The sequence below is a fragment of the Berghia stephanieae genome, chromosome 6 (assembly GCF_034508935.2).
Source record: "Berghia stephanieae isolate SIO BIC M18660-M18661 chromosome 6, UCSD_Bste_1.3, whole genome shotgun sequence".
Taxonomy (NCBI): Eukaryota; Metazoa; Mollusca; class Gastropoda; order Nudibranchia; family Aeolidiidae; genus Berghia; species Berghia stephanieae.
The window spans coordinates 5011529-5031528 of NC_088365.1; the positions used below are offsets into that span (position 1 = coordinate 5011529).

Below are 20000 nucleotides of genomic sequence, written 5' to 3' on the forward strand. Positions count from 1 at the left end.
AAACAAACCAACTACAAGCCAAGGGCTCCAAATACAAAATTTATTATTCATATTTCTGTACAAAAATGCATATCATAATCAACGTAGATCTTTTCTTTAGTTTTCTCCATTATGAAATGTTAACAAAATATGATGTAGACTACAAATTAAAAATAAAAGATGTTGATAAATAAATAACACAATACGATGAGACAACCCTTCCTAAACTTCCCGCTAATGATGGTACTAATAACTAATAATGGCGATAGCGTTTGTCGGTTGTCAAGACGCGACTTCCAACATAGGGGCGCTACTCTTTAATCTGTTTTGAAATCTCATCCCCTATTTTTAAAAAGAATAGATTGAAATATTATCATTACTACTTGATAGTATCAAGAGAGATTTAAAATGACGTCACCAATTTTTGTTGCGGATGAGATTGCTATAACGTGATAGAATCAAGACAGATTCAAAAAGGACTGAGGGTTGCGACCAAGCAGATTTTCTTCGCTGCGTATTAATTTGAATGAAGGGGATGATAGAAAAGGCCGGATCTGGAATTTGGATCTAGAATCGAAGTAGCCCGAAGTAGATTTAATGGCCATGGAAGAGGCCCAGAAATGAGATTTTCCACATAGGGTAAAATCTCTCAACCGCTCTGGGAAAAATCTCAATCTGATATGTAGGGAATGAGATTATCGGAAGAGTAGCGTCCCTTGATTGGACCTCACCGGCGGAGAAATTATTAGAGAGAGAACGTCAATGTGGTTTTACGCATGCGTCTCTCGTCCTCGCTTCCGGTGAAAGTGGCATGAGACACTTCACCGAAAGCGAGGACGAGAGAGACGCATGCGCAAAACCATGTTGACGTTCTCTCTGTAAGGTGACGTCCAATCAAGGGACGCTACTCTTCCGATAATCTCATTCCCTATTGGGAGGTAGTCGAGACTTTTCTAGGCTTGAGTTAAGTAATCATTCAGAGCCATTGGGCCCATGAAGCCAAAGTTTATCCCCAGTTTCTATAGCGTGAAACGAACAATAGTAATTGCTTTCTATCCTATGGATAGGACGCTAGTCTCTCGCAAAGTACTTTCTGCCAAATCTAACAGACTCAGCTACTTATTCACTGCTGGGTGGACAGGGGGGGGGGGTTGGGGGGGGGTGTCAGAAAACAATCTCGACTGCACCCGGGATCGATCTTGGTACCTTTGCGTGCGTGTGAATCGAGTGCTCTACCAACTAAGCTATTGAGAACCCCCGAGTAGGAATAGAACACACAATTAAATAATGCTCTTTATTCATCCGCCCATTGGGGATATTTGTCTTTATGGTCTCTTCCAAAGGAAAACTTGAACAACCCAGGCGTCAGCCGCAGTGCCTCAACGCAAAGCGAGCTAGAGGGCGAGGTGGTGACTTACTCAAGGCCACACAACGCGGCGGGTGATCGAACTCGGTATCTTTAGGGTACCAAGCAAAGACTATATATACAGCTAAGCCACGCTGGCCCATCTAACAATGGATGGGGGATAATTGAACCCAAATAAAGCAGATGACCCTCTGATAAAGACCAACGTATGAGGACATACACATAGAATTGGGTCAATATGACCCGACCCTTTCATGAAACTAAAAAAAATGAGGTTAAGATGACCTGACTCTAGACCGGACCGGACTGTAGTGTAATCTGATAATCCTGGGTGTTTTACTTCTAGGGGAAATGTCAGCTTTTATATTATAGGTATTATGTTATGTTATATTGTATTATATTATATTATATTATATTATATTATATTATATTATATTATATTATATTATATTATATTATATTATATTATATTATATTATATTATATTATGTTTTATTATATTATCATATTATATAAATTATCTTCCTCTTCTTCTTCTTCTTCTTCTTTTTCTTCTTCTTCTTCTTCTTCTTCTTCTTCTTCTTCTTCTTCTTCTTCTTCTTCTTCTTCTTCTTCTTCTTCTTCTTCTTCTTCTTCTTCTTTTCCAAGGACTCAACTATGTGCCGAGCGAGGCTCTTACCCAGGACCTTCCGATCGGAAATCGAGTGTCATACCACAAGTCCACATGCCTCTCATTTTAAAATTAAATCACCCCCCGCCCCCTTTTGAAATTATGTACGTGGACAAGTAGATTGATGGCACCAAAGGAATGCACACAGCATGCCATGCCGTGTGTCTACCTGTGCACATAATGACGATGCCACTCTCAAGAACTGACTTCATTATGAGATTCCTATTACCTCATTCACTAAATTCCTCGTTCGCAATTAATCTAATGGCTTGCATGCATAGACTACCAACTCCACACCCCTCCCCCCCCCCCCCCCCCCCCCCCCCCCCCCCCCCCCTATTTCCCACACCTTACCACCCAGCTTGTTTTTGACTGTTTTTTTACTATGATATATATATATATATATATATATATGTATATATATATATATATATATATATATATATATATATATATATCTTTCTTTCTTTCTTTGTTTCTCTCTGTATGTGTGTGTGTCCGCGCGCGTCTATCTTAAGAGAGAGCGTAAGAGAGAGAGAGAGAGAGAGAGAGAGAGAGAGAGAGAGATGGAATGAAAGAGAGAGAGAGAAAGAAATAGAGAGAGAGAGAGAGAGATGGAATGAGAGAGAGAGAGAGAGAGAGAGAGAGAAAGAAATAGAGAGAGAGAGAGAGAGAGAGAGAGAGAGAGAGAGAGAGAGAGAGAGAGAGATCAAATTGCGATTAAATATATAGTGGAGAAAAAAATAAGAACCCCCCCCCCCCCCAATTTACACAAACATACACACACACACCTACACCCCCCCCCCCACCCCCCCACACACACACACCTCATCAATGCTGCTGGGAACCGCCAGCAGAAGTCATTACTGAGATTGAGTTGTGACCTACAAACAGGCAAATCCTGTCTCATCCCAATCAAGCCTACGCGAACATGTCCCAGGGGTGAAAGATAGTGGGGGGGGGGGGGGGGAGGGGGGAGGGGAGGGAGGGGGTAGTTCAAACCTTACACTTTAAAAAACCTAAGTTGTTATATAGCGCAAAATCCGCTAAAACGACAAACAGGCAAATCCCTTCTCATCCCAATCAACCCTACGCGAACATGTCCCATGGGGTGAAAGGAGAAGGGTTGGGGGGGGGGGGGGATCGATAAAAATAAACCCACCAATAAACCATTTAAAGTCCTGAAACCCAAGACTTCAATCTTCTTTTTCATCTTCAGCTTATCCCGTATTTTGCAGGGTTGCCATAATGAATAACACCTCTCCGTGTATCTATGTTCATAGCATCATCTCCTCTAGGTCCAGTTCTTTCATGTTATAGTCCTTTACCCCATCCAACCATGTAGTCTGTGGACATCCCTTTTTTCCCTCTTTAAACCCAAGACTTCAATCTTCTTCTTCTTTCAGCGTATCCCGCATTTTGCAGGTTTGTCATAATGTTAATGAATCCCACTTCTCCATGTATCTAAGTTCACAGCATCATCTTCCTCCAGTCCCAATTCTTTCGTGTTATAATCCTTTAACCCAATCCAACCATCTCGTCTTTGGCCGTCCCTTTTTTTCCCTCTTTAAACTCAAGACTTCAATATGAATTCGATACTTTCCGGTTGAAGCGATGTGCACATATTTGCAGGTCTTATAATACGCTTCAACAGTCATCACGTCACTTCCCTCGTAATGACGCATAGTAACTTAGCAGCTGGCTCTAAACTATCGGAACAATGGCGGACGCCCTTATGAAATATTTCTCCGATGAGCATAAAAGCGTATCCAGCGGAGAAAAAACATTATAAAGACACATTCTGATCACAAGACCTATGATTAGTTCTTGCCAGCATGAGGAATAAAAAGTACCAAATTTCTTTGTTTAGAACCACGATGGCCGCCGTTGCTGGGCGACGTGACATCAGACTATTGAATCCAATTATAACCGAACTCAAATTATATGGGTTTGATTTAACACATTGTTGTAATGGAAAATATTTTACGTTGGTTTTTTATAGATAGAAACTTTCTTTACAACACCGAGCCCATAATGATTTGGGTTGTGAGACCTGCAAATAAGTACACGTCGGGTTGAAGGGACTCTGACTTGTTGGTGGAGGTCATTTACTTTAATCCATAGATAAATGAAATAAAAGATATCAGGCCATTTGGGGTGTGTGTGTGTGTGTGGGGGGGGGGGGGGGGCATTTGAGGCAGTATTGATCCACACGACTCGAAATAACACATGACGCAGACGACAGCGACTTTTTGGGGGGTTCCCGAACAAAGAACTTATTTTCCCAGAATTCAAAAGAATTTTTCTGGGGGGATGTAAAATGATATAAATAGACGAATAAAGAAAATAAGAAGAAAAAAAAAAGGTTTGTATGTGACCCAATTTTAAACTTCCGGTCCGGTGTTTTTGGCTGAATAATTGGATCATTCTCCAGTTTAAAAAGAAAGCCGATGAACTGTTTCATTCGTCTGCTGATTACAACACCACGATGTCTAAATTAGGTTTCCAATCAGAAAGAGTTTGTCGACTTTAAAAATAGAATAGCCATACTTGGCATAGAATAACACACATCGATATCCAACTAATTGGATTCAATAGTCTGATGTCACGTCGCCCAGCAATGGGGGCCATCGTGGTTCTAAACAAAGAAAATCTGTACTTTTTATTCTTCATGCTGGCGAGAACTTTTCATATGTCTTGTGATCAGAATGTGTAAAAGTCAAAACATGATCAGATTTATAATGGGTTTTTTTCTCCTCTGGATACGCTTTTATGCTCGTCGGAGAAATATTTCATAAGGGCGTCAGCCATTGTTCCGATAGTTGCAGTTGCAAATTTATCACGGTGATGGAAAATATAGATAGAACGAAGATGACTTCACTCAGGTCTTTGTTATTGTTTTTTGTTGTTGTTGTTGTTGTTGTTGGGGAGAGAGAGAGAGAGAGAGAGAGAGAGAGAGAGAGAGAGAGAGATGGCATAGATTTACTTGAATGATAGTAAAATCACCGCCATTACCACAAACACCCTCAATACCACTATCATCATCATCATCATCATCATCTTCATCATCATTATCATCGTCATAACAGAGATATTCACATAAATTTGACACGGCCGACCTGATTAAAAGCAAAACTCTTGTTATGAACTGGAAAATGCAATCGGCTCTCTCCTCTAGTCGCGATCGGCCCTTTAGAAACCAAAAATGGCCAGCGTTATTTATTCGTTTTTAGCAGCAATTAATTCTGACAGGCCGGCCCTAACAGGAACGTGCAATTTCTTCGTGTCGCAAATTAATCAAATTATCTCCCCTTGCATAAAGTTGATTATGTCCCCTTGTCGATCCACTCGCAATAATGATATGGCGTCATTTGTAGGCTGCTACTGACTCGCAAGATGCTTCTTTGAACTGAAATAATTTGGATATATATATCTTGAAATTATTGGAGATCTCGGATCAAAGGAATTTTTCGATTCCAATTTTGTACATGATTAATTTGTTCTAGACACCCGTTCAGTCCCGTTTTGAGATCTGATACATTATTAACCTTCTTATTTTTAATCGCTTAGGTTCCGATAGCGCAGGTGATTGAGCACTCGCTTCACACGCAACGGGACCGAGATCGATCCCTGGTACATTCGAGATTGGGTAGCTGGGTATTTTAGATTTGGCGGAAAGTAATTTGCGATAAACTAACGTCTTATCCAAAGGGTAGCAAGCAATTGATTTGTCCCGTTTCACGCTATAGAAAAACCGGCTCCACGGACTTCATGGCTCTGAAGGACTACTTTGTTTTTCTTTTAAAGAAAAATAAAAATGAATCGCTCAAGCAGCTATGCGTATTTCTTTTAGAAATTGTTAGTTGTTTAATATTTAGACAGATGGTACTGAGAGCCACTTGATTCATTTACATTTTGTATGATTTATTTGGCACTCAGAGCTACTTAGACTCATTTTTTTGTTTGTATTTGTTTTGGGGTTTTGTATATGATGATTTTGTATAGATTACTAAAAGCCACTTAACTCCTTGACGCATGACAGAAAAGCCTCTGATGCACGGAGACGTGAATGGCTTTTGCCGGATGCCCCGGTTAGACGGTATTGACAACGCATAACAACCGGATGGAGTGTGTTTTCTTTTCAACTCCTTTTTTAAAAATTTATTTTATTTTATTTTATTTTAGATGATTTTGATGATGTTGTAGGTTGTAGGTTGTATGGGTTTTTTTCCCGGTTGCTGAAGAGTTCTTGTGATGTTGCGATCGAGAGAGAAAAGGGATAGAGATCTGTTTTCGTTAAACCCCCTTCATTGTCTGGTTGGTTCTTTTTAAAAGCAATGATGTGAAAATAAAGGGAAAAGAGAAGAAAATATAGATTTTTTGAAAATATCAGGGTTTTTGGAAGGCAAATAGAAAAAAAAAGAAAATAAATAAAATTCCCATGATTCATCCCATAGGGGGAATTTGTATCTAGGTTGTATTTATTCCAAGGGAAATTTGGAATAACCTAGGCGTCAGACGCACGCATGTACTGCGCCCCAAATTGAGCCAGGACGAGGTGACGTACTTGCTCAAGGCCACACAGTGCAGCGGCGGGTGATCGAACTTGGTTCCTTTCAGGTACGAAGCAAAGACCGTACCGCTGAGCCACGCTTCCCAAATCCCGGAACCCATCTGGTACGACACCTCTACTTGACTGAGAGAGAGAGAGAGAGAGAGAGAGAGAGAGAGAGAGAGAGAGAGAGCGAAACACATAGAGATAGACAGGGAGAGTAAGAGAGAGAGACAGAGAGAGAGAAAATGATGGAGGCAGAGAGAGAATGAGAGAAAGAGAGAGAGGGAGGGAGAGAGATGAGAAAGGGAGAGATAGACACAGAGGAGAGAGACAGAGAGAGAAAGTGAGAGAACGGGAGAGAGAGAGAGAGAGAGAGAGAGAGAGAGAGAGAGAGAGAGAGGTTTGCGAGGAAATGCACTTGTTCTTTGTCCTCCGTCCACTCAAACATAGGATGCGACAACCCTATGCTTGGTTGAGATATTGTAAACCTGACATCAATACTTACCGTTTACATAATAAGGACAGCAATATCTTCGATGAGATTTCAGTGACATTCCTGTAACTGCTCTCTTGATGAAAACCGTCACTAATTCAAGAGGTATTGTAAACCTGACATCAATACTTACCGAGAGGGAGAGGGAGAGAGAGAGAGAGAGAGAGAGAGAGAGAGAGAGAGAGAGAGTGGGTGGAGATATGAAATAGATTTACTTGAATGATAGTAAAATCACCGCCATTACCACAAACACCCTCACTACCACTATCATCATCATCATCATCATCATCATCATCATCATCATCATCATCATCATCATCATCATCATCAGGACAGCCTTGTCTTCGATGAGATTTCAGTGACATCCCCGTAACTGCTCTCTTGATGAAATTCGTCACTAATTCAATAAGTAATGCTTGGCGTTGATTGTTTTAAAAGTCTCGTCGGGGTACATTATGACGTTGACTGAACATATCTTTTTTTTTTAAATAAGAGGACAAAAATGGGAGACAGAAGGATGAAGAGAATGAGGTATTTCAAATAAAATATTCCGCAGAAACGTACAGTAAATTATTCTTTGGTCTTGTGGTAAGGCACTCGCCATCTGGCCAGAAGGTCTCCGGTTCTAGTCCCGCCTTGGGTTGTAGAAGTTTGCGTTATTGAAAAAAGGCTTGTTGTTGGTCACATTCTCTCTTCACATTCAAGTATAGCGTGAGGGCCCGACTGTTAACAAGTTTTTATTGTTGAGAAGAATTGTGGTAGCTCCTTAATCGTCATGGTTTGTCCGACATGCCAAGTGTTACTGTTGACTTAGGTCCTTTGTATTATTGGGACTGTTAGTCTTATAGATAGAACGAAGTTGACGTCAATCCGGTCTTTATTTCATTTTTGCCATCAGCGTTTACGAGCTATCTTCACTTAACTGTATTAACCAGACTATAAACGTTCAAGGTTACACTGTAGTTTTCTGTGTTGGTCCGTTATACTTCCGGATGGCAATGTTGAGAGCTTCTTCGCCAAGCGCATACTATGTATAGTAGCAATGACTATGAAAAATGTTTTTTTCTCTTTTTGAGGAAAATTTTTGTCTAAAATCAAAGCCCTATCTCCACTGAGTAAAAATGTTTTTGAATTTTGAAAATCCATTCATAAATAAACAAGTTATGCAGTTTCAAAGGTGTCATTTATTTGGATGACCCGCAAAGAGGAAAAAAACGCGAAAATATGGGACGCTTTTTCCGCATTTTTTTTCGACCTTTGGTTGTATCTTGCGTAATAAGTGGATTAAAAGATTGAAACTTGAAGAGCAAATTAGGATGGTGTTTTGTAAAATACGGGAAAAGTACTCGTCATATTCATATGAAATTTTACAACCAAAAAGAAGAAATGTTCATGTATTACCTTGTCAGCGACAAAACCTCCACGCCCGGTAGTTATAGAAATATTTTACTCCAAAGAGTAAAAATCTATTTTTAACGGTCTTCTGGTAATCGCACGAGTTTTGTCGCTTGACCTCATCTAAAATGACCTTTTTTCTAACTGTGTGCCAACTTTCAGTCATATTCATCGATAAACAGCGTCGTAATTAATTTTTTTAAATAGCATATACGAAACGGCTTCGTCCCATATTTTGACTCGAATTCGGGCACTTCGTGAGCGAAAAAGAGGCCCAAAGATTTGTGCGGGATAGTCATTGCTAATGTATAGGCGTCATCTTGTTCTTCAACTGCCAGAGACCTGGTATGGCGTCAATGATGAACTACTCGTGCAGATATAGTGGATATTGCGTTATATTAAAACTCGGGAGGCCCTCCGAAAGCTCCTATATCCCTAGTATTCTTGTTCTAGTAGGTTTGGGAGGGGGAAACTTTTTTATAATGTTCTAGTAGGGGGTTTGGGAGAGGGGAGACTTTAAAAAAAAAAACCCCCCTCCCAAACCCCCTACTCGAACATTATAAATAAAACAAGAATATCGGGGATGTTGGAGCTCTCGGAAGGCCTCCCTAAAACTCAATCAAGTTACAAATTTAAAAAATATTTAAAAAACAAACAAACAAAAAAGAAAAGAAAAAGTTGTTTTTTTCTTTTTTAAAACACCCCCACCAAGAAACAAACAAACAAGCAATCAAACAAATAAATTCGTCTCCATTTCCACGCACAAATCAATGTATTAATTATTGTTTATTCTTTTTCTTTCATTCTTCTCGCAGATTCCAAGATCGTTCAGGACACCCTGCCAGTGATAAAAATGACCCCGCTATCACGGACAACGCCGTCAATGGACGTGACTCTATGACAACATTCGTGCATTTACTACAGCAAGAATAATGGCAGCACATCAACTCGACCCTCTGCCTTCGATGCAACCCCCAAGCAGCATCGATAACATGGGAACTCACACCGTCAGCGTCCCTAACAACACGGTTGTCAACGGTGGATCGAGCGACATGTTCGGGGGCGATAACTCTTTATACAACGACTCGTCCTTGGACTTATCCGACCCCAACATCGACATCTACGCCCTGCTCATCATGGCCGGAGGCGCCCATGGGATACTCGACCCCGAGGACCAGGACTACATGAACAAGTTGACCCATTACCTCATGGGCATCGGCGGCAGTATCGTCTGCTGTCTGGGCACCATCGCGAACGCCATGTCCGTGGCAGTTCTGACCAGACCCGTCATGAAATCGAGCACGTACATGTACCTCGCCGCCCTTGCCGTTTGCGACTCCTTGGTCTTATTCTTCACTCTACTCCTCGTCCTCAAGGACACGAAACCCCCTGAAAGCCCGCACCAACTCGTTACATTTCACGCCATCCTCTACCCTTTCGTCCATCCGACCGCCATCGTGTTTCAGGTGACTTCGATCTGGCTGACTTTAGCGTTCACCGTCGACAGATACATCATGATCTGCCACCCTTTCAAAGCCGAGCACATGTGCCGAAAAAGCCGCGCTAGGAAAGTAGTCGTCGGGATATATATTGGTGGTTTACTTTTTAATATTCCGAAATATTTGGAAAATTATACGAGAACGGACGAATTCAAGATCGCCAATTCGACGCACGTGTACAAAACGTACGGCGTGATGACGACCGACATCGGGAACAACGAATTATTCAGGAAGTTTGTTCACTCCTGGGGATATCTCATTTTTGTTTGCGGGATCCCGTTCTTAACGCTCGTCATTCTCAACGCTTTCCTCATCAGAGCCGTGAGGGAGTCCAGGCTCAAAGGCAAGGAGATCAACCCGAAAGAGAAGCATCGTAACGACACAACTATTATGCTTATCGGAGTCATCATCATATTCCTGATCTGCCAGGGACCTGCCCTGGCTTCGAGGATGATCTACGCGTTCAAGCCCGCGACGACTCGAAACAAAGCGGTTTTCACGCTTAACGAAGTGTCCAGTTTTCTGGTCATCCTCAACTCGGCCATCAACATCGTCCCTTATTATTTATTCGGGCGGAAATTTCGCAGCGAGTTCTGGAGAATCTTCTGCGCGTGTTTCTTGGACAAGGACGAAATTCGTCGCATCGCGCGGAGCTACAGCATCTCCATGGACCAACGAAAAATGAGTAACTACAACGTCATGGAAATGAATGGTTTGGGCAATACCAGAAACAACGAGGTTCGAGCCAGTACCAATAGCGTTCAGCGTTGTGGTACGGGGACCACCGTGGCCGCGAGCTTTAACTCGAATCTCAACGATGAGACTCAGCCCGAAGGAAACAAAAGTGGTCGCGGTAGTTTTAGTGACATTGGAGGATCAGGTAACAGTTTTGGAGGCAGCGATGGAGGGTTTGGAGGTGGTGGTGGCGGTGGTGGTGGTTGTGGTGTTGGTAGTAATGTCTGTGATACGGGGAACCATTTGGCGTTGCCTCTTATACATAAACCCCACCATTCATCCTCACCCGCTCCTTCTCCGTCTTCTTTCACGTGTACTGCTGAATGTAATGGTTCTCCTGCTTCATATTCTAGAGCTAACAATAACACAAACGACAAGTCAAATGTTCATTCCTCGAAACGCTCTGGAAGTGACCCCAAATCGCCGTCATCGCCATCAGCATCCTCATCATCACCCTTGTACAATTATCTCTCCTATTTGAACTCCAACCTTCCTAATAACGACACTCCTTCTTCCACCGTTGATGTCTATATAGACAATAGCAATGACCGTGGCAACGGATGTGACGAAATCAGTTCCAGTCTTGACCATACTGCTTCCGGTCGCCACTTTTTAGATTCGCCCCTGAATCGTAAAGCTAATCACCGATCTTTACCCTCCTCCTACTCTTCTTCTCATTCTTCATATCTCACTGCTGATATAACAAATAATCACAATTCTCGTAATAACAAAGTAAATCATATCAACGGGAATTCGACGAGACACCAAAATAGGGGAAGCTACTCGCCTATATCGTTAAAATCATCATCATCAGCTCCATCATCACCTGCCTTGTTTAGCTACCAACCCCCTCCTTCTCCTCCCCTTCCTCCTCCTCCACCTCCTCTTCCTCTTCCTCTTCCTCCTCATCCGTGTCTCACCCCGGCGGTTACTCCGTCCACTGTTATCAATAACGTTAAGCCATCGCCTCTAATGGAAAAACGAAAATTGAACATGATCGTATCCTCCTCCACCAATACCGGTAAGGACAGCAGCTACCACCACGGCAAATACATGTCCATCGCTACCAACCATAATTATGGTGCTAAATCCACCGTGTGAGATTAATCACATTTTGAAGAAAAAAAATGACAAAAGATATGACAAATTGATGAATTATTGACATAAATGTCCGAATTATTGTCAACGTCTGAATGCTGATGTCCATGAATGACGAACGATTGTACACAATGAATGTCGAGAGAATGTAAATATGAATGAGTGTACATAAATGACGAATGAATGTCGGGAGAATGTAAATATGAATGAATGTATATAAATGTCGGGAGAATGTAAATATGAATGAATGTACATAAATGTCGGGAGAATGTAAATATGAATGAATGTACATAAATGACGAATGAATGTCGGGAGAATGTAAATATGAATGAATGTACATAAATGACGAATGAATGTCGAGAGAATGTAAATATGAATGAATGTACATAAATGTCGAGAGAATGTAAATATGAATGAATGTACATAAATGACGAATGAATGTCGGGAGAATGTAAATATGAATGAATGTACATAAATGTCGAGAGAATGTAAATATGAATGAATGTACATAAATGACGAATGAATGTCGGGAGAATGTAAACATGAATGAATGTACATAAATGACGAATGAATGTCGGGAGAATGTAAATATGAATGAATGTACATAAATGACGAATGAATGTCGGGAGAATGTAAACATGAATGAATGTACATAAATGTCGAATGAATGTCGGGAGAATGTAAACATGAATGAATGTACATAAATGTCGAATGAATGTCGAGAGAATGTAAACATGAATGAATGTACATAAATGTCGAATGAATGTCGAGAGAATGTAAACAATGAATGAATGTACATAAATGTCGAATGAATGTCGGAGAATGTAAACATGAATGAATGTACATAAATGTCGAATGAATGTCGGAGAATGTAAACATGAATGAATGTACATAAATGTCGAATGAATGTCGGGAGAATGTAAACATGAATGAATGTACATAAATGTCGAATGAATGTCGAGAGAATGTAAACATGAATGAATGTACATAAATGTCAAGAGAATGTAAATATGAACGAGTGTACATAAATGACGAATGAATGTCGGGAGAATGTAAATATGAATGAATGTACATAAATGACGAATGAATGACGAGAGAATGTAAATATGAATGAATGTACATAAATGTCGAGAGAATGTAAATATGAATGAATGTACATAAATGTCGAGAGAATGTAAATATGAATGAATGTACATAAATGTCGAGAGATTGTAAATATGAATGAATGTACATAAATGTCGAATGAATGTCGAGAGAATGTAAATATGAATGAGTGTACATAAATGACGAGAGAATGTAAATATGAATGAATGTACATAAATGACGAATGAATGTCGAGAGAATGTAAATATGAATGAATGTACATAAATGTCGAGAGAATGTAAATATGAATGAATGTACATAAATGTCGAGAGAATGTAAATATGAATGAATGTACATAAATGACGAATGAATGTCGAGAGAATGTAAATATGAATGAGTGTACATAAATGTCGAGAGAATGTAAATATGAATGAATGTACATAAATGTCGAGAGAATGTAAATATGAATGAATGTACATAAATGTCGAGAGAATGTAAATATGAATGAATGTCCATGAATGACGAATGAATGTCGGGAGAAGGTAAATATGAATAAATGTACATAAATGACGAATGAATGTCGAGAGAATGTAAATATGAATGAATGTACATAAATGACGAATGACTGTCGAGAGAATGCAAATATGAATAAATGTACATAAATGACGAATGAATGTCGAGAGAATGTAAATATGAATGAATGTACATAAATGACGAATGACTGTCGAGAGAATGTAAATATGAATGAATGTACATAAATGACGAATGAATGTTGAGAGAATGTAAATATGAATGAATGTACATAAATGTCGGGAGAATGTAAATATGAATGAGTGTACATAAATGACGAATGAATGTCGAGAGAATGTAAATATGAATGAATGTACATAAATGACGAATGAATGTCGAGAGAATGTAAATATGAATGAATGTCCATGAATGACGAATGAATGTCGGGAGAATGTAAATATGAATGAATGTACATAAATGTCGAGAGAATGTAAATATGAATGAATGTACATAAATGACGAGAGAGTGTAAATATGAATGAGTGTACATAAATGACGAGAGAATGTAAATATGAATGAATGTACATAAATGTCGAGAGAGTGTAAATATGAATGAATGTACATAAATGTCGAGAGAATGTAAATATGAATGAGTGTACATAAATGACGAATGAATGTCGAGAGAATGTAAATATAAATGAATGTAAACTATTAATGTCGAGAGAATGTAATTATGAATGAATGTCCATGAATGACGAATGAATGTCGGGAGAATGTAAATATGAATGAGTGTACATAAATGACGAATGAATGTCGAGAGAATGTAAATATGAATGAGTGTACATAAATGACGAATGAATGTTGAGAGAATGTAAATATAAATGAATGTAAACTATTAATGTCGAGAGAATGTAATTATGAATGAATATACATAAATGACGATTGAATGTAAACAATGAATGTCGAAAGAATGTAAATATGAATGAATGTAAATGTAATGAATATCTATGAATGTCGAATGATTGAAAATGATGAATTTCCATGGATGACGACTAAATGTAAATTCGAATGTCCATAAATGGCGTATTGATGTGAATATGAATGTCTATGAATAAAGAATGTAAAAGTAAATGCAGATATATGAATGTGTATGAATGACGAATGAATGTAAATGGTGAATATCGATGAATGACGAGTGAATGTAAATGGTGAATATCCATGAATGATCAATAAACGTAAACTTGATTGTCCGTAAATGAAAAAGATTGTCAATATGAATGTTTATGAATGAAGAATAAATGTAAACATGAATGCATATTAATGGCGAATTCATGAGAATAATTAATGCGTGTTTACGAATAATGAATGACTGTAAATATAATGAATGTTCATGGATCGCGATGAACGTAAATATGGATATATTATCCTCTAATGACGAATGGCTGTAAATTATGAATATCCATGAAAGTTCAACAATAAATTTAGTATAATGAATATCCACCATTATGGACAGTCCTAATACACATAAGTTAATTAAATGTTGCTGCTTATTTATTGAAGCTCGAAGGAAAACGATATAACGATAAGTGTTGATTTGTACGCTCCATTTTTGTAGACGAAGACAGATACTGTGGACGTTTTGGGTTTCCCCTTTACAACAAAACACGATGAAATAAAACACTAAAGAACGAATTAGTGTTTTATTCATCGTGTTTTGTTGATAAAGTAGGGGAAACCCGAAACGTCCACAGTATCTGTCTTCGTCTTATAAATTGAATCATACAATTTAACACTTATTGTTTTTGTTTTCTTACATAAGTTAATGATGACACGTCAAAATAGAGCATGTCTTTGTTCAGCAGTGTTGAGAAGACGATGGCTTGAAAGAAGTGCGCAACTAAAAAAAATAACTTGAGCTTGAGCTTTTATATAGCGCAATATCCACTAAACGTGCTCAAAGCGCTTTAGAAGAGGTCCCTGACCAACAGCAACACGCAACATGTAGAACGAGACATGACGCCTGTTAGGCGATATTACATTTTTTTTCCGACGTAGACAACGCTGTTAACGGCCATGTAGTCATTTTACAACTGAGTACGGTGAGAGGATGTGAGTAAAGAGCCTTTGTCCAAGGACTCAACTATTAACTATGCGCCGAGCGAAGCTCGAACCCAGGACCGTCCGATCCGAAAGCGAGTGTCATACAACTAGACCACATAGCCAACTAGGATCGAGAATCGACGATTTTCTGACGCTGACCGTAGCCATCGTAAAGTTATAGCCTGACACTGACCAAATAATGACGACAAAAGACAAGTCTTTGGCCACAAAAGAAAACAAATCGTGAGTGGAATTCGATAGTTTAATCAATGGAATCACTTGTTTATTAACCCGTTGTAAAGCGCTTTGAGCACGTTTAGTGGATATTTCTTAATATAAATGCTCCGGGTTTTTTTTCAATCCATTGCATTGCATACGTTACGAGTACTGCAGTACTGCGTGTTGTTGTTGCTGTCTAATCTGTCTTCTATTTATTTAATTCAAATTCTTTAGCTGTGATAGAAGGGAAAGAAGTTGTGTATATATTATAATGTTGCCTTTGGAAAGTAGTCGGCTGATTTTGATGCCTCGGCTGCATCTTGCTGAATGTTTTTGACTGTCGTATACATCAGTCGCTAATAATATCTTTAAGAATTGAACATGTATTTATTCCGTTGTAAGGTGAACAGGGGAGTGAAGTGGCCGAGTGGTTAATGCATTGCTTTGTGACCCAGGTCTCTGGTTCAAGCCCCTTTTCAGACAATTTGATTTATTTCTATGAGCAAGATTATTAAACCCCAATTTGCGCACATGAACAACATGGGTGATTCCTGTTGATATCAGACATCTTGTTTGAAGAGTTATCTATATTCCTTCGTGGAATGCCTAGGTGACGGTATCTTACGATGTATGTTACAGTGAATGTCATAATCAGTTGGATGGTGAAAAGGTTTGGACTGAGATATTGCCAAGTTTAGTTAGGTCAATTTTTTTTATCAAAAATGAAGTCTTGTTATAAATAATCAAATCAACCCTTTTTGTACATCTTCGGGAAATATCAATGCTAAATTTCACTTCTAAATATTAATACTATTAATAGCTATTCAAACGGATAACTTTCCCAGACCTCTGACCTTCATGAAAAATCACCCGATTTACTTCAAATAAAGATTAAAATGCTCTGGTGAGCATATTCTTTCAGGAAATGTAAAAGAAACAAATGCAAATCCAAAATGTTCACCTTCCGACTGGTTATGTCATGCACGGACACACATATGGGGCATTGTGAATAAAGCTTTTGAAGAGAATCAAGAATGGACGCTTCTTGGACAACGACCGCTTTTCACTTTCTCGTCCTCAGACTTCTATGCCTTCTTCGGATGCATCTTTTACCAATAGGGTTCAACTGTCGTGACGTCACTTCCGTCGTAATGACGCATGGTAACTTAGTAACTGGTTCTAAACTATCGGAACAATGGCGGAACTTAGTAACTGGTTCTAAACTATCAGAACAATGGCGGACGCCCTTATGGAATACTTCTCCAACGAGCATAAAAGTGTATCCAAAGGAGAAAAACATTATAAATCTGATCATGTTTTGACTTTTATACATTCTGATCACATGACATGTTAAAAAGTTCTAGCCAGCATGAAGAATAAAAAAGTACCGATTTTCTTTATTTAGAACCATGCTGCCTGTTGCTGGGCGGGCGTGACAACAATCTAATTGAATCCTATTGTAACCGATATCAAACAGTTTAATAATGCTTATCCGAAGAAAAAAAATATCACGTGTTGTTATTGTTATTTTTCAAACCAAAGCTGTGCGGGTACGTGGTGGTCGAGTGGAATGACGACTCTCCTTCGAACCAGAATGTCCTGGGATCTGATCGGGCACATAGTTGAGTCATTGGAATTTTTTTTTTAAAAAAGCTCTTTACTGACATTGTCTAACTGTACTCAGGTGTCAAACGAGTATCTGCTCTTTAACATCGATCGTTGTCTCTATCGGAAAACAAAATAGAAATATCGCCTAACAGGCGTCATCTGTCGTCCTATATTGTGTTTAGTTTTGCTGTTGACTAGACACCCCCTTGTAAAGGGCTTTGAGAAGGCTTGATTGAGATTGCGCTATTTAAATGCTCACGTTTTGTTGTTTTTTTTTGGTTTGTTTTTAAATAATTCATAATCTGTAGCTGTGATAGTAGGCAAAAGTGATATAATAATAAATATGTATAATATACTAAGCCCAATAGAGCCACAATGCCTGTACAGATATCAATTTGTGATATTGTTGTTGTTATTATTATTATTATTATTATTATTATTATTATTATTATTATTATTATTATTATTATTATTATTATTATTATTATTATTAACATTATTATTATTATTATTATTATTATTATTATTATTATTATTATTATTATTATTATTATTATTATTATTATTATTTATTATTTATTATTATTATTATTAATGTATTATTATTATTATTATTATTATTATTATTATTATTATTATTATTATTATTATTATTATTATTATTATTATTATTATTATTATCTATTATTATTATTATTATTATTATATTATTATTATATTATTATTATTATTATAAATTACCTCTTTATGACTATTGTAGCTTAGAGACTGCAATTCTATGAGGATCACAAAGTAGCTCTATTACTTTGAGAGCAATGACCTGTTTTGTTGATAGAGATAGAGAGAGAGAGAGAGAGAGAGAGAGAGAGAGAGAGAGAGAGAGAGAGAGATACCTTAAGAAGGAATGCATGCATGGGCTTTTTTAAATTTCCATTTGACTTTTAAACGGTCATAGACTTAACAACAACTACAACAACAACAACAACAACAACAACAACAACAACAACAACAACAACATTAATAATAATAACAACAACAACAACAACAGCAAAATGAAAAAGAAAGAAAGAAAGAAAACAGTGGGGGGGGGGGGGGGGGGGGGGGGGGGTGGATCTAGCCCATTAGATTTGTCTTCAATCTCTTTTTGGATCTAATCGACTTTGTCCAGCGTTATTCTCGAGCTCCCCGAGGGCAAAGATAATCTTACTTACTTGTCATCAAAGCTCGTAGAGCTAGGCCGTCCACCGTAGTATTTTGCATGCCATCAACCTCTCTCTCTCTCTCTCTCTCTCTCTCTCTCTCTCTCTCCTCTCTCTCTCTCTCTCACTCTCTCTCTCTCTCTCACTCTCTCTCTCTCTCTCTTGGATGGACTTGTCTTTTTTCAGATAGTTCTATCTAGGTGCTCCCCCCCCCCCCACCTTCTTTGGATAGACTTGTCTTTTCCAGATAGTTCTATCTAGGTGCTCCCGCCTGACCTCCCATCTTCTTTGTATCATCTGCCCAGTAAGCTCGAGTCTCTGGGTGGGTGGGTGGGTGTATTTTTTTCTTCTTGGCCTTCCTCTTTTAAAATATCTTATTCGACTCTCTCGAGTTCAACCTCATTGAAAATCGAACAAATTTGTTCTATTTTCCATGCATATGAACTCGAGAGAGTTAAGAAAAGGAGATGAATGAAAGTGTACAAATACTAAAGCAGTAAACATAACACCTTCTATTATTGATATTTTCCCTCCAAGGATCAAATACGTAACACTTCAAAATCCTAGAAATTATATAGATAGTATTGGAGCCAAAATATCGTAATGCTACGAAGTTTTCGTAATAGTTAGGCATGTCTGTTAAAATGGACCCTATCGTTGGCCCCTTTGGCCGGTGGTCCAGTTTTAACTCATTCAATCCTAGAGATTTTTGCTGCTTTTCAAAATTGGAAAAAATGTATTAAAAATGAGCATGTACATAGATAGTTTTATTCAACACCATTAACATGTAACAACTAAAAACATTCGCTTTGATACTAGATACGCCTATAATTTGTCTCAGAAAAATGTAATAAATAGGCATGGGGTAAAAGTAACCTGGGTAAACTACGGATATGGTCGGTGTTAGGGTTGAGTGAGTTAATCGGGGTCTGTTGAATCTTCTTCTTCTTCTTGTGGAAACCTCCAATATTGTCGAGGATCACTCCACAGTTTGTAAGGTATTTATTACATTTTAAACTTGTTAAAACACTGGACATACTACTAATAAAAAATACATAGATTAAAAAGATTAAATAGATTAAAGATCTGATAAATTAATGTTTTAATATTTATTATGTTTGTCCCCCCTGTGAAATATTAACCACTCACTGTGTTACTATACTATTAACTGTACCATTAAATAGCACTGACTGTGTTAAAGTACTAACTGTACCATTAAATAGTTAAATTATTATGTTAGGTAATGTACATACTATTACTATTATTATCTTTGTTGTTGTTGCTATTATTTATGATACTAAGATGGTTATATTAGTTTATAATCATTTTTTCCCCTTCTTCTTCTTCTTCTTCTTCTTCTTCTTCTTCTTCTTCTTCTTCTTCTTCTTCTTCTTCTTCTTCTTCTTTCTCTTCTTCTTCTTTCTTCTTCTTCTTCTTCTTCTCTCTCTCCTCTCCTCCTCTCTCTCTTCTCTCCTCCTCCTCCTCCTCCTCT

General features: G+C 38.3%; 2 protein-coding genes across 3 annotated transcripts in view; both read left to right on the forward strand.

The window, feature by feature from the left end:
- Window positions 1-17837, forward strand: part of LOC144974374 (uncharacterized) — a 70124-nt gene extending 52287 nt beyond the window's left edge. The window contains exon 2 of one of the 2 annotated variants that reach the window (XM_078917210.1): window positions 9274-12566. In XM_078917210.1, the coding sequence (XP_078773336.1) occupies window positions 9391-11793 (2403 nt within the window). In that variant the 5' untranslated portion in view covers window positions 9274-9390 and the 3' untranslated portion in view covers window positions 11794-12566. Of the gene's footprint in view, window positions 1-9273 lie in introns of both variants that reach the window. The other variant, XM_078917209.1, reaches the window with a different exon arrangement.
- The window catches only part of LOC144974376 (general transcription factor 3C polypeptide 1-like), a gene marked incomplete in the record, with an annotated part of 443780 nt that overhangs the window by 227431 nt on the left and 196349 nt on the right, over window positions 1-20000 (forward strand).